Source organism: Periplaneta americana, chromosome 15, assembly GCF_040183065.1.
Source record: "Periplaneta americana isolate PAMFEO1 chromosome 15, P.americana_PAMFEO1_priV1, whole genome shotgun sequence".
NCBI classification, from domain to species: domain Eukaryota; kingdom Metazoa; phylum Arthropoda; class Insecta; order Blattodea; family Blattidae; genus Periplaneta; species Periplaneta americana.
The window spans coordinates 152,891,579-152,908,641 of record NC_091131.1 but is presented as its reverse complement, the minus strand read 5'-3'; the positions used below and the strand labels follow the sequence as shown (position 1 = coordinate 152,908,641).

The 17,063-nt window shown below is 34.3% G+C and overlaps 1 protein-coding gene across 2 annotated transcripts in view; it reads right to left on the bottom strand.

Moving 5' to 3' along the window:
* Positions 1-17,063, bottom strand: part of LOC138715454 (sphingosine-1-phosphate phosphatase 1-like) — a 40,693-nt gene that overhangs the window by 18,379 nt on the left and 5,251 nt on the right. For both annotated transcript variants that reach the window (XM_069848374.1, XM_069848375.1), the window contains exon 4: positions 2,531-2,703. In XM_069848374.1, the coding sequence (XP_069704475.1) occupies positions 2,531-2,703 (173 nt within the window). The remainder of the gene's footprint in view (positions 1-2,530; positions 2,704-17,063) is intronic.

The window sequence follows — 17,063 nt, the reverse complement described above, 5'->3', positions numbered from 1 at the left end:
AAGAATTTAATAGAAAAACACATTTAACATTTATTGATTATATCAAGGTGTTTGATAGAATAAACAGAAATGAATTATGGAAAATATTATATAATAGAGGTATTCCATTGCATCTAGTTGAAGTGACTAGAAACATATAATAATTCTAAAATACAAATAGCTGGTGATACACAGATAAGAGTAGAGGAAGTTAACTTAGGTTTGAGACAAGGCTGCAGTATGTCGCCGATTCTATTCAATATATATATGGACGAAATATTAAGAAAATGGTAAATAAAAATAAAGAACTATACACGGAATTTTAATGAAGATAATTTCATAATGACAATGCTATTCGCTGACTATCAGGTAGTAATAGCAAATAATGAAAATAATCTACAGAGAGCAGTATATGAGTTATGGAAAATAAATAAGAACTATAATATGGAGATATCTGTACATAAGACTAAAACTATGGCATTTTGTGGCAAATCTCCTGTAAGATCTAAAATAGTAATAAGAAAGAGTATCATAGAACAGGTAAATAAATTTAAATTTTTGGGCGTTACCTTATCTTATAAAGGAGACTATGATCAAAAAGAAAAAATAGAAAAATTTAATTACATAAATGGAACAATAAGAAGAACCCTGAAATCAAAAGCTAGAAAAGACATATTGTTAAAATTTTATAAGGTGATGTCAGTGTCCAGTTTACTATATAGAAGCGAAACATGGGTTATGAAAAAGAAAGATGCCTCTAGATTACAAACAAATGAGGTGAAATTTTTGAGAAGCGTAGCAGGTTACAGGAAAATAGAACATAAAAGAAACGAAGAAATAAGAGAAGAACTTGAGATATATGAATTAAACAACAAAATAGAAGAATAGAGAAATACATGGATGTCTCACATTTCAAGGATTCAGGAGGACAGGATACCATATAAGTTTTGGAAATATAAACCTTGGGGAAGAAGATATATTGGAAGACCAGCTAAAAGATGGATGGACCAATTTCAGTAGCTGCTACAGGAATCAATTTCCTAATGCATGAAGGATGATGATGATGAGTTATGATCAAGTGACTAAGAAATAAACTTCAAATGGCTGCAATTTCAAAAGGTTGGCATCATAAAATACGAACAGGTAATTTTTAAAATACTTATTCCATTATCTGACAAAATCTCGCGTCCAAAACCTGCTTGGTCCCATTGGTGTGTTCAGAGGATATTTATTTCATTTATTTATTTACTCTGTGGAGTTAAGGCCATCAGGCCTTCTCTTCCACACCACCAGAAATGCAATACAACTACAAGAAAAATTATACATTATGATGCAATTAATCTACTGTAATAACAACAACAGAATAAATGGCATAAAAAAAACAACTGAACATACAAGTAGAAATTGAAGATAATAAAAATTAGTCTAACATATTAAATGATTCAAAAAAAAAAAAACATATACAACAAATAGAGACAAAATAACGGTGACACTCAGCATCATTGTTATTAACTAAGAGACAATAAGCTGTTCTAGTATCCTGACACAAAGACAAGAGAAAGGATTAATCTAGCAAAACAAAATTATTACCACAATACTAAAAATAAAACTTCGCATAAATTTAGCAACTTCTAAACGGATTTCATGAGATAAAACATATTTTTCTAGCTTACTTTTAAACTGTGACAGTGTCCGGCAATCCCTGGTGTTGTCATGTCATTGGTGCCAGTTAAGAGTGGTTATACCAGTCAATAGGGATTATAAAGAATGGACACTTCGCGTCGGTACCTTTGATGTAGCCGGACTGATTTCAATGACCTTCAAGCCAGCTAGAGCGTGAGATACTGCTTTCTCCCTAGAGGTGGCGCTGAAATCACATCAGCTAGCAGTCGACACAGCGGAAATATAACACATATAATTAATACATCTAGGTACATCATGTACTCAAATAAAATAAATTGGATCCATAAAATAATAAATCCGTCATTAACTGTAATGTCTAGACTCTAGAGATTCTTTATAATGAGAGTTGAGACGATGACCCCAACAACAATTAAAATATGTAATGATTTGATAGCGCTGAAAATGGAAAAACAAAACTCTTATGAGAAGTAAAACCATATTACCTATATTATATTATATACAAATATTGAACGAATTTGATACATAATTTTATAATGTACTATATTATTTTATTATATAATTTATTATAACTGAAATATAAAAAATTATTATTACAACTAGTTCGTCACTAAGAAATAAGGAAAAGCTGTTAACTTGAATTTATTTGAAGCAAAGCGTTACTGAATTATGCAATAAGGTAGGCGATGTTTGAATCCTGTGTCTCAACTCTATTCTCAATTATTATCTTAGCCTATGCTCGATTACACTAACCTCTAGCGCTTGAAAGTAGAACTAAATGCTGGCGCACAGAGAAACAAAACACAGGAAAATTCGCTTTGTGTCCATTCTTTATAATCCCTGTTCGCTGGTTATACTATGTGTGTATATATTTTGGGCTGCTCTGCATCTTACTATCAATTTTTCTTACCGAGTGGGAGTCCAGCGGTCACTGCTTGGGTAGAATACCACAAGACATATGGCGACAGTGAGTAAAATGATTGGAGACCATCGGTTTGTAAGAAGATAGTGATCTAATGCATCAACTACTGGTACAACTGGAATCATTAAAATCAAAGCAAGAGCCACGCCTGCAACTATATCCTGGAAGAAAGAAAAGTACATCTGATCATCTTATGTTCTCACAGTACATACAGATATAAATCACAGGCAATACCTAATGCAAGCACTAAGGAGACATAATCTGATGATATCCAATTTAAGTCAGATTATGTTAAAACAAGTTCACACTTTTACTCCAATCATATTAATATTATATATGGTATAAAACTTCTCTCTTAACTGAGTCATATGCCTTTTTCAAATCTATGACTAATTGATGTACTGTGCCTTCATACTCCCATTTTTCTCCAATATCTGTAGAATATAAAAAAAATCTGATCAATAGTCGATCTATTACACCTAAAATCATATAATTTCATCTACATATGGAGTTAATCTTCTCAAAAGAATATTGGATAAAATTTTGTATGACATCAGAGAGGGTTTGGAATTGAACGGATTACATCAGCTGCTTGTCTATGCGGATGACGTGAATATGTTGGGAGAAAATCCACAAACGATTAGGGAAAACACGGGAATTTTACTGGAAGCAAGTTAAGAGATAGGTTTGGAAATAATCCCGAAAAAACAAAGTATATGATTATGTCGTGACGAGAATATTGTACGAAATGGAAGTATAAAAATAGGAAATTTATCTTCTTTTGAACAGGTGAGAAAGTTCAAATATCTTGGAGCAACAGTAACAAATATAAATGATACTCGGGAGGAAATTAAACACAGAATAAATATGGGAAATGGCTGTTATTATTCGGTTGAGAAGCTTTTATCATCCAGTCTGCTGTCAAAAAATGTGAAAGTTAGAATTTATAAAACAGTTATATTACCGGTTGTTCTTTATGGTTGTGAAACTTGGACTCTCATTTTGAGAGAGGAACATAGGTTAAGGGTGTTTGAGAATAAGGTTCTTAGGAAAATATTTGGGGCTAAGACGGATGAAGTTACAGGAGAATGGAGAAAGTTACACAACACAGAACTGCACGCATTGTATTCTTCACCTGACATAATTAGGAACTTTAAATCCAGATGTTTGAGATGGGCAGGGCATGTAGCACATATGGGCGAATCCAGAAATGCATATAGTGTGTTGGTTGGGAGGCCAGAGGGAAAAAGACCTTTAGGGAGGTCGAGACATAGATGGGAAGATAATATTAAAATGGATTTGAGGGAGGTGGGATATGATGATAGAGAATGGATTAATCTTGCTCAGGATAAGGACCAATGGCGGGCTTATGTGAGGGCGGCAATGAATCTCCGGGTTCCTTAAAAGCCAGTAAGTAAGCATGACGTCAATAAAAGTGACATTCCTCGAAAGTTACTACAGTTAATCTTTTTCCCCTTCTTAAAGATAGGTACAATATTATGGACTTTTAAATTCCTCTGGTACAATTTCCTATTTCTAAATAGCAAGTACATGCTTATAAATTTCACTAGATAATGTGTTTCCACCCTCTTTTATTAATTCTGCTGCTATTGCAATTTAGACTTCAGAAAGTGTGGGTTCGGGTATAAATGGCTCAGCAGTTTGTATTTGAATATCATCCCTATCATTTCTATTTGGACTATGTATATTTAATAATTGCCCAAAATAGTTTTTCCATCTGTTCAAGATGGAATGAAAGTCTGCAAACAAGTCACCATACTCATCCTTGATTACATTTACCCTTGCCTGATATCCTTTCTTAAATTTCTTTATGCCTTTACATGGAGTGTTAAAAAAGTATGGAATATTATTCACAACTTCTTACATTTTAATTTCACAGAAAAAAAAGTGTTATACAAAAGCTGTTGGAGATAAACCAATATGATACCAGTGTTCGAAAAATGTTATTCAAGCACATAGGACGTGACAGTAAACATTACTTTTTAAATGACACCCTATATTAAAATTTACATATTCTGAATCTCTATTACATTTTACGTATGAATGTGTAGAAATTTTACCCATTCACCTGTTTCATGTCTTTTAAATATTTATTAAATTTCGTAATATATACTGTATTTCTTTCAATTGTTAAGATTAGGTACGTTCTTGTTGACTAGTTTCAACCTGTTGTAGGTTATCTTCAGAACTGAGTGTTCCTGGTTTTCACGCCTTCTGATTGTGCTTCCTGTGGGGGTGTGTTCATATAGTGTAAAGTGGAATCAAATAGTGTGTGTGTTCTGAAACTGAGTTGTGTATTAAGGCTGGTATTCATAGTCGACACTTTCGATTAAAGTGTCCTTTGGAAGACGCAAAGTATCACTTTTCCGTTGCACAGTCGACACTTTGGTGCAAACGAACACTTTGGATGAAAGTGTAGTTCCGACCACACTTTGAGCCGAAAGTGGCACTTTGTATAAAAATGGCGGACGTCTTGGAAGTTGTCGAATTATTAGAATGTGCGGAAGAGATGCCACAATTAGTGGACAATGTACAAATTAGAGATAGGCCTAAAGACAATCCCGTGGAATTTTATAATGATATAGAATTAAAAAAAAAAACCGTTCCGATTTGATAAAGAAACTTATTGAGATTGCTTATATTTTCGATGACTGGTTGACAAAAACGAATAATAGACGTTTGCCAGTGCCACCAATAATACAGTTATTGACTGCATTAAAATTCTATGCTACAGATAGCCTACGTACCATACATTAATATATATATATATATATATATATATATATATATATATATATATATATATATATAATATTATAGTTCAGGTATTTCTGTAGTAACATTCGTATAGCCTATTTATAACCTCAATTCAATGAAGTGATATGTAGGTAGATATGCCTATATAACCTATTTTTTATTACTGAAACGAATTTGTTAACTTAAATAATATTAAACTAACTTCAATCTAATGTAAGCATAATTATCTTAAATTAGCATTGAGAGACCTCACGTGCCTGCCTTCTAAGCAGATTCCATAATTATATTGGGTTTAAAATGATTTTAATTTGTGTTGACTACCTGTATTTTGAGATAAGATTTATCTTGATGTTGATATAATCATTACTGTTTTGATACCGGTAATATATATTTTCACGCCGGTAAGCAATACATCTACTGTCTCTAGTTCATGTGCAGTCATAACCTCACCATGAAAAGAGATCTCATACTATTAGGCCTATTTTGTTTTGCATTGTAGAAACATTTGGCATTCAAAATATTCCTGAAGAGCAGGCAATAATGGAAACGAGAGAGAGAAAATAGTAATAATAGTAATAATAGTAATAATAATAATAATAATAATAATAATAATAATAATAATAATAATAATAATAATAGCAGTAGTAATGTGTTTATCTCATTCTTTTTTTACTTCTATTCACGAAAAAGACAAAAATGAAAATAACGGAAATAACACGATATATCAATGAAGCAGATACATATAAAACCTAACCTAACGATATAAATTTAATGATTATATACACCGTGTTCCGCTTATAAGTATAATAAAAGAAATAGTTATAATTTCATAACAATGCATGCAAATGGGTTAAGATTGGTACCATTGTAAAGAGGAAATTGGGAAGTTTTAATCCATTGTTGTTACTTATTTTTAGAAGACTCACGCATGCGCAGATCATTAAATAAGAGAATTCGTATCGTATCTTAGTCAGTCAGCATGTGGACGCCACAGCAGAAAGCCTTTTGTGTGCTGTCATTAGCAGAACATAGATCCATAATTCGTGTACAGCGCTTGTTTCGCCGTCAGTACAATCTTAGACCGAGGGAAGCTGTACCGACGTACGTCTCAATAATGAAATGGGATAGGCAGCTCAGAGAAACAGGAAGTTAGTTGTCTAATGCAGGTAAACATTCCAAGCGTAAAGTGTCTGACGAAAATGTCGAACGCATTCGCGAGGCATTTCAGAGAAGCCCGCGGAAATCCATTCGACAGGCTAGTGTGCAGTTGAACATCCCACCAACAACAGTGCATACAGTGCTCCATAAAAGATTGCGTTTGCGAGCGTACAAGCTGCAACTTCATCAGATGATTACGCCGAATGATAAACTGGAACGAAAACGCTTTGCAGAAACAATGTTGGATAAAGTGGACGATGACGACACATTTCTAACTCGAGTCTGTTTCTCAGATGAGGCAACCTTCCACGTCAGTGGAAAAGTAAACCGACACAATTGTCGCATCTGGGGGTCGGAAAATCCAAGTGTCGTAATTGAACACCAACGGGATTCCCCTAAATGGAATGTTTGGTGTGGGATCATGCGTGACAGAATCATTGGTCCCTATTTCTTTGCTGAAAAGACAGTCACTGCAAACACGTACCTGGATATGTTGCAACTGTATGCTGTGCCACAACTCCCAGATGGAGCAATTTTCCAGCAAGATGGGGCTCCACCACACTTTGCCAACATGGTTCGCACATTCTTAGACGAACAATTCCCTGCAAGATGGATCGGAAGAGGATCACCGTACATCACATGGCCTGCCAGATCACCAGATCTAACACCACCTGATTTTTTCCTGTGGGGGTTTGTTAAGGACCAGGTCTACAGGACGCCAGTACGTGATTTGGCAGACTTACAAGAAAGAATTTATGCTGCTGTCAACAATGTTACACCACAGATGCTTCATAACACTTGGGTCGAGGTTGAATACCGGTTGGATATTTCCCGTGCCACCAATGGAAGCCATGTTGAGGTTTATGGAACATAAGGTAACAAAAATTCCCAGTTTTCATTCTTTGTAGCAGTTGGTTTCAACTATATACTTGTATTAATTCAGAAGTTATAGCTATTTCTTTTGTTATACTTATAAGCGGAACACTCTGTATATATATATATATATATATATATATATATATATATACACACACACACACACACACAAAACTTAACCTACTCAGTCCAACTTAACCTAACTATATAAACTAATAGAAGTTATGTAGACTACAAAATCTAACCGAACTGTATAAATCAGTGGAACGGATACATACAAAATCTAACTTAGCGACATAAATCAATGAAAAAGATATGTACAGAACCTAATCTAACTATATAAATTAATGGATCAGTTATGTACTGTACAAAACCTAACCTAATTTCACCAGCAGTATCACTAACTATTTAATAAAATGCTATATATCTGAACTGACTGAAATAATCTAAACTATCGGGAACAAAAAGTAGAAACTGAAATAAAACAACTTTAAATATATATTTTCTTCCTCCCGCAATCAATAGGCTCCCAATTCAAATCACAAGCATTGTAATTTGTAGGTTATATGTCATTAATTTGTTACTGTTTGTTCACTTGTTTTGAAAGGCATTGTGGGACTTCTATTACCAACCAAATTGTAACTCTACACTTTGCTGGCGTAAAGTGACACTTTGTGAAGTGCACTTCTTCAATTGTCTATGAATACCACTAATATGAAAGAGCCACTTTCGTCAAAAGTGTCACTTTGCAAAGTGGTGATATAAAGTGTCGACTATGAATACCAGCCTAAGAATATCATGAGGGTGTGTTTTTGTGTCTCTGTATATTTCGTATTGTTCTAGTATGTTTAGTTTCTGGTTTTTTGGTTGAATGTGTAGAATTTCCATGTCTGTATTTATGTTGCTGAAGGTTGTAACAGTCCCTCACTACACCAGTGTTTAAGTAAGGGAACTTTGAAAACCAAATAAATTCAGAAAAAAGAAAAATAAAAAAATTACAATATCTCCTTTTATTATAATTATCTCTTAAATAGAATTAGCAGCAAACTTTCAACAATTAATAACAAGAATATTCCCTTTAATTATAATCTTTCTCTTAAATAGAATTAACAGGAAACTTCCAACAATAAGTAACAAGAATATCTCCCTACATTATAATCTTTCTCTTAAATAGAATCAACAGCAAATTTTCAAAAAAATAAATAACAAGATTATTTCATTCAGCGGCAGCCCCTTTTTACATATCTGTTAAAATCTGCTAACCCACACATAATCCATCTCACAATCACAATCTCCAAGTTTCCGATGTATACTCATCACATACCACAGGTTAAGTTTTGGATGGCTGATCTCTCCAACTGAGCTGATTCTGCCCTCTTAACGACCCATATCAGGCCAAGTCTCCAACTGATGCCGCATTCCAACCGTCATCCCCACAACCATCCCCCTCCCTTCGAGCATTCAAGTAGGAGGTCGAAGGGGATCGAAGCATGCAGACCGAAATAGTTAAAGTTTGAGACACTGGAAACCATTTTATAAAGATACATATAGAGGAAAGATAGCCGAATTTTCATTCTGTCGGATTACAATATTAAAGATCCAAACATACCGTGACAAGGTGTGGTTAGTATTTGTTATGTGTTCTGCGTATGTGGAAGTGTTTTGTGATTTTGTTATGGCTGTGATGTGTTCTTTGTAACGTGTTTGAAATGATCTGCCTGTCTGTCCTATGTATAAGTTGTTGCATTTGAGTTTGTATATGCCTGTGTGGTTGTATTTGGTTGTTTGTGTACTTTTTATTCTGTATGCAATGTTGTAATTTAATTTCTTGAATGAGGTTGCAATTTTGTGTGTTTTTGTTTTTGTATGTTAGTGTGATGTATTTTTTTGTGTTCTTGTGTTTGTGTTGTATTACTATGTTTTTTGTAATTATGTTTTGTCTTTCGTATTATGTTGTCTATCATGTTAGGGTTGTATCCATTTTCTTGTGCTATGTATTTGATATACTGCAGGAACTCAACATGCAACCATTAGAAGAAAAAATTATAGAATATAGAAACAGATGGCTTGAACACATTTCTCGTATGGAAGCTGACACCCTAAGAAATGCTAAAATACCACCCTCAAGCACAACAACGACCTGGACATCCTTAGAAACGTCTATTGGATCCTGTATAGCTGGAACTGAAACAGGCCAACAATGGCCTAATTTCCTGCCTGGAATATGATGATGATGATGATGATGATGATGATGATGATGATGATGATGATGATGATGATGATGATGTATTTGTGTTTAACTCTTCTTTGTAGTCTTGTTGGTTCATTGGTATGTTGAGTAGTCTGTGTACCATTGTTTGGAATGCAGCTTGTTTGTGTTGTGTTGGGTAGTTGGATGTGTTGTGTATGTGTACTGTTGTTGGTTTCCTGTAGATTTTGAATGTGTGTTTGTTGCCAACTTTTGTTACTATGATGTCTAGGAAATTTATGGATTTGTTGCTTTCAGTTTCTAATGTGTTGTATAGCTTTGGGTGTACTTTGTTTATGTGTTGATGTCGGTTTTGCATCTGTTTTCTGTTTCCTTTGTACAATATTAGTATGTCGTCTACATATCTGTGCCAATATATGATGTTGCCTGCATATTTGTTGTCTTTGTTAGTATATATGTCTGTTCTATGTGGTGTGATGGGTGATCCCATGGATAAGTCTTCGGTGTGAGTGTAATATTTGTTATTGTATGTGAAGTAGTTTTGTTTTGTGATGGTGTCCATAATGTGGATGATTTCATCAATTTCAGAACACACACACTATTTGACTCCACGTTACACCACCCAAACAAACCCTCACAGGAAGAACAATCAGAAGGAGCGAAAACCAGGAAGACCCAGTTCTGAAGATAATCTACAACAGGTTGAAACCAGTCAACAACAACGTACTTAATTTTAACACGTGAAAGAAATACAGTATATATTCTGAAGTGATAGTGATAAAAGTTGTGTAATCAAGATGTATTCATTAAACTTGTTTGGTGGACTTAAAACTTGAAACAAATAAGTACTCGTATGTAAAATCATGTTGAGTAGACCATAAAGCTAAACAAAACACTATAATAACCAAACTTTACAACAGATGCTCAAAATGAGAACCATTCACTGCCAAACAATGTCCCAGACTATCACGAAAGTAGTCCATTATCCATTGTACACTGCTCTCAATTTACGAGAAAACTTCATATCATTTTGCTGCAGGCAGACTTCCTGTTCTCCGGACCAGAGCGTGGAAAGTCAGTCCTATAAAACATCCCAGCAGTTAGTTGCTTCTGAGAATTGCACCAGAACATGTGTGTGACTGTAGATTGTGTATTAAGTAATCAATTGGAAAATGAAGTATACAGTTGAACAGCAAATTTATTTGGTGGAATGTTGCATGTTGAAAGATAACTATAGAAGATGCATTCAGAGATTCTAATCATCATCATCATCATCTTCCATCCCAATGTTAGGCTACGTAGTCCGTTACGGTCTCATGCCATCTCTTAGCTGGGCATCCAATAGATCTTCCTCTAGGGTGATACCGCAAGATCTCCTTAGAGATTCTTCGTCTAACCATTCTGTTTACATGATCTTGCCAGTTATTCCTTAATCTTGTAATGTACTCCAGTACCGATTCTATCCTCACCTCTTCTAGAATATCTTTATTCTCTTTATGATTCCATTTTGTGTAGCTAATAGTGCGTCTCATAAGTCACATTTCTGCTGCTGTAATTCTAGAGGTGTCACATTTTCTGATAGTCCAAGCTTCGCTACCATAAGTCAAGATAGATTGGTAGAGTTTTGTGAATGTTGTTTCTGGATTAGAGTTGGTGTCATGACTGAGTTTACTGTGCCTGAAGCTTTTACAAATTTGTAATTTTGTCTGGAATGTCTGTCATTTGTGTAAATGAAGGAGTAACCAAGATAGTTAAATGAATTTACCTTTCTAATATTTTATTGTCAAGGCATATTATCTGGCTTGAGACTAGATCTTTTTCTCTGAAGGCTAGAACTTCGGATTTCTCAGTAGAAATTTCCATGACGTAATATTTTGCTGCTTTGTTAAGATTGTGTAGAAACAGTTGTAATCCATCCTCAGACTTTGCCAGTAATACTGGAGATTTTAATAATAATTTAAATTTGTGGGCATATTTGTTGTTGTTTCCTAATGTAATGTGTGCATATTACTGTGGAATCCCGGCCACCAAGAAACTCAAATGAGTGCGCTCCTTGTATAACGGCAATTGACTTAATAAAATGTCAACATACATGCCAAACTTGGAGTCAGGCCACAAAGGGAAAAACACTGGAAGATGGGGGTTCGATCTGGTGCTGTGGATTGGACTTCGGCATAGCTCAATGGTGAGAGCACTTGATACGTAAAATCAAGGACCCGGGTTCGATCCCCAGCACCAGAGCGAATTTTTCTCCTCTAATATTAATTGTTACCATAACAGATTTATTCTGTAGGACCAAAAAAAAAAATAATAATAAATAAATAATCTTTGGTATATTCTTCTAGCAACAGTGCATATTTCTGTACAGATTACTGTGGAATCCTGACCACCAAGCACTCAAATGAGTGCGCTCCTTGTATAATGGCAGTTAACTTAATAAAATGCCAACATACATGCCCCACTTGGAGTCAGGCCACAAAGGGAAAAACACTGGAGGAGGGGAGTTTGATCCGGTGCTGTGAATTGGACTTTGGCGTAGCTCAATGATGAGAGCGCTTGGTACGTAAAACCGAGGACCCGGGTTCGATCCCCGGCACCGGAGCGAATTTTTCTCTTCTAATATTAATTGTTAACATAACAGATATATTCTATAGGACCAAAAAAAAAAATAATAATAATAATCTTTAGTAGATTTCAAGATATCAAGAAAGTTATTTCATACCATGTTCATCCTCCTCCAGTCTTGACACTGAATTGCTAGCTATTGATGCTGCTCTTCAGTGTGTTACTCAAATTTCTGAAAAATCTATTTGCATACTTACCGACTCCAAGGGGACTATATTTAATATAATTAAATATGTACCAAACCTATACACACATAGAATTATTCAAATTTAGAAACAACTAAGCAAACTAAAAGAACTCCAAAAGGAAATAACATTTCAATGGATACCTAGTCATTGTGGTATACCTGGAAACGAGAAAGTCGATAATATTGCAAAATAGGGAACATATTTGCAACCAAGACCTCTTCAAGTGATATCTCTATCCAGTGCTTTGCTTCAGTAAAGTCTCATTTTACAAACCTATGGATCAACAATTGGCTCTCTTCTGACAAAGGAAAAATTTTACAGTCTGTGCAAAAGAAACTAAATGACCTGGAAATGTACAAAAACTTGCCCAGACATGTTCAAACATTTTTAACAAGAGCCAGAACAGGTCACATTGTCACACAATTGTACCTGCACCGATTTTACCTTTCTGATAATCCTACTTGTCTGTGGTGTAATAATCATGATGAAGATCTGGAACACATTCTTCTATACTGTCCATCCATAAACCACAAAAGAAGTAAATTAAAATCACCAGTACCAGTTGCAGAAGACACAGCCCTGCAGTACATATTGACTACACCCCAACTCTGGCTACTAGCAACAGGCATCTATAATGGACACCGATCAAAATACCCCTCATTTCTCGTGACAAATAACAACTGAATAGACTACAGTGGACTATAGTGGACTTTATGTTGTCAGCAAACACCTGGATAAATTACGAAGATAGATTTAGTAGATTTCCTCAAAAAGTTTAAGGAAAATATTTTTTCTGCTACACATCACAATTTTTATATTTGGCTATAATATATTTGACAATAATCTGAAAAAAAAAAAAAAAAAGTGAATAACAAGTTATGTTTCAGGGAATTTGAAAGATAAGTGGAGCAAATTTTACACAGAAGTTTTTAAATTTGTAGAAATAGTAGCAATTTTTCAAAATATCTAAAATTTAAATTTACAAAAATGTTAATAATTCAAATAATGTTGAACAAAATGAGATAATTTTGTACAAAGGATATTTATATGTAGCATGATATGCTATAAATTTTCAAATATCTACAGTACACAGTGGGACGGATTGCCGGAACAAAATCTAATATTGATAAATTCCTTTCGAATCGTTGAAAATAGCAAGATGAAGGTAAATTATTATGACATTTGATGAAATATTTGTATGAAAATTATTATTTTAGTATAGAACGCCTATTTGTTAAAAAATCATACAATAATAGAAACTGCATACAACTAATGCGAATAAAAAATTATAGTAAACAGAAATTATTTCACACGCTACTATGAAGAGAAAAGTAATTTATGTAGCAAATTTTATGACTCATGTTGAGAAATCTGAAGCGTCTGTTGTATCTCCAGAAGTGTTGGACCAGCTAGCGCTACTGTCGTCCTCATCTTGGGGTTGCAGTTCTGCACTCGCAGCTCGTACTTGTACTTTAATTACCTCAACTGACAGTTTTGATTTTCTTGAACTTGGATGTCGATTGATCTGGGATATAATGGGATCAGAAGTTACTAACAACATGTGTAGGACATCTAAGTTTCTCTCAAGAGAACACTTCCTAGCATGATCTAACCTGTATTTTCGTAAATCTTTGTGTCTTGCCTCTTGAGCATCTTCAGATAGCATCCCAATAGGAAGCATCACAGTTTATGCAATCTTTCCTCCATGTATCAGTATTTTATGCACTCCAGATGGCATGTAGTACCATGGATATAATTGTACATATAAATGGGTTGTATCATTGGTGTACTTCACAAATACCTCAGTAGATATTATATCCACATGAAATTGTGCATAAAATTACAGAAAATCTGTGAATGAAGTCTTACTAATGCCCGTAATATTGGCTGTAATTTGTTGGTTTTCAAAAAACCGACGTGCAGTATTGCCATCATTTGATGTCCCAGGTGCACCAGATTTTGGCTTGTTAATAAGAAGCCCTAATTGAGAGCGGAATCTAGAAATAATCTCCTCTTTTCTGGCTGCAGAAATATCTTTGTTGTTGCCTCTGACCTGCCAAGAACAATGTTTTTTAAGAAAATAATCCTTTTTACGGTGGCACTGTATTCAACGTCTGTTAAAATTACTTCGAATATTTTTCAAAATATTACGAATGCACTTCTCACCATTAGAATCACATGTTTCAATACATGATTTGTTCAAAACCTATCTATATACTTCATCTAAGTCACCACTTTTATTGGCAAGTATTGGAAATAGATCACGGCGCGAAATCACTCGTAGCGGTTCCGAGTTTGAAAAAAATTAACCACATGCAGGGCGGTCAGTAGGAGCAAATGAAACTAGGTTAGTCTTAAAGTGCATACTTAAACCTACATTCTGACACAAAAATAAATGTGACTCTGTGTGACTCTCCTATTATAAGTCAACGTTTACTTTGATAAATAGTTTTAAAAAATCGCATTTGCCGCCCTTAAGTTAATATGCCGTTTCTAAAAATTCAAAGTTATTATGAACATAAAATTTATATAATAATTATCTACCAACCTTGTTCTTCATTTTCCATTTCAGAGTCACAAAATGTTTCACTCCCAGATCACAGAAAACAAGCTTGCTTCTTACACTATTTCAGCGTGACAGAGCAATAAAACTGGTTACGGAGGGGAATCCTCGTCAAAATCATTGTGTGACGTCCGCATGTTTAGTGCCAAAGCTTCTCTCTCATAGATAAGCATTCTGTGATTCATTAGCAACAACTTGAGATGGGACACGCATAAAAATGAGAAAAAGTGAAAATTGATTTTGTTCCGGCTAGAATCGCAATCTGTCCCACTGTGCAGTAGCTCAAACGATTAAGGAAATTCAAATTTCACCTAAATGTATTCTGAAAATACTCAGAAATGCGTGCCAATACTGAAAAGAATAAGTTAATATTTGGATTAAGTACATCTAAAAATATATAACGATGTAGTTTCACGAAAATGAGTGTGGTTCTTCTAGTTTTTCAATTAAAATAGGTGTCTTCTGACCACTGTGTGATGTAAACATCCATCTCCAAAAGATATGGAAAAACTCTCAGTTCAGATTTACTACTCTTCACAGTAGTGGGGTTTGTCAACAATACGGTGATAATCAACAAAGACAAATATTCCATTAGTGAGCTAACTAATATACGAGTAGCAATTCAATATTTCTGGATATTGGTGTGTCAATCAATCCAAAGAAATGTGTAAGTCTTTTGTATTCATAAACGAAAGCTTAGCAATGGTAATATGATTCCTAATTTAATAAAATTCAAAATTTAATTTCTACATATCCTGAATTAATTTTGAGCAGGAATTTGGTACAGTGAGTAAACAATACTTCTAGCTTAATGAACAATTTTTAGAATCCAAGAAACTTTTATTGTTAAAGATAATTATATTTTTAAATTTGTGCAGGAAAAATCGGTTTTGCTGATATCTTATACAATTTTAAATATTTTATAATACTCTTTTTTTTACTAATGATAGGTACTCGACTGTTCGGCATAAGAAGCCAGTTATGTAGACCAACTGATGGAGTTGTTGCCAAGGATGTGCCATAGGAGGCTGATTTACTATACATCCACGATGAGAGGAGATAATGGAGATTTGTTGGGATGCCACAGAGGAAGTGGAACTCCCGGAGAAAACCCCTGTGTTACCTGGACCACGAGCTTGCTCAACACATATAAATCGGGGGTACACCAGGTATCAAACTCAGGAACACGGAATTATAAGTCCAGCACTCTAGCCACTAGATCACTGTAGCAGTTTATATTTTTTAATACTTTCTCCTCCATTTTATTCATAATGCGTGTGTTAATAAATCCTGACATTATTAGCGGAATAAATAAGTATTTTTTTAGTTTCATGCCATGAATTGTAAAATTTAATTATTTTTACATAAAAAATTATTAATGGAAAAAGAACTTGAAATGATAAAACAGTGTTAAAAAGTCAAAGATTTTTCTTCAGTATGAAATACATTAGCATGCAAAATTTCATGAATTTATCTAAATAATGCGGAAGTTATGAGAAATATGGATTTGGAAAATGTAAGTTACAGGAAATATGTGACAAACTTACCGAAGATGAAAAGTTTTGTCCATATTTAAATGGCAAGTGAAATGATACAGTCTCACGTTTTAGGCCATAACTTTAGAAGTATTAGAGATATTTAAATATTTTAAAGGCTCTGACCCCCTTAAACCAATGAAAGACAACTGCTTTAAAAATTTAGGACTTTGAGAGAGACAGACTAATATCTTTAATATTGGCTAACAGCTTGACTTTAGTAGCATCTCTTCTATTACCAAATATAATGAGGGGTTTAAATATGGTGACAAATCACTGTCACAAGTCGTGATCCCATGAACAGAACTGTGGAAAGATTGAAGAAACTCCTTCGTGTCTCCTGCATGTCTTGAGCTGAATACAGTACCTGTGCAACTGCAATTTACCTTCAGAGAATTTGAAGAGGATTAATAAAGTTTAAGCAAGTTTATTGTACTTGCTGCCTATTAAGTACTTGTACAGATGCAGTGCACAATGAGACTATGAACCAACTAATAGGCCTATGTTAAGTCGCCATGATGAAGAAATACAAATTAAACTATATGCTAGTATTAATAGTCAACTAAGGCTCTAATTCTATACGAAAAGC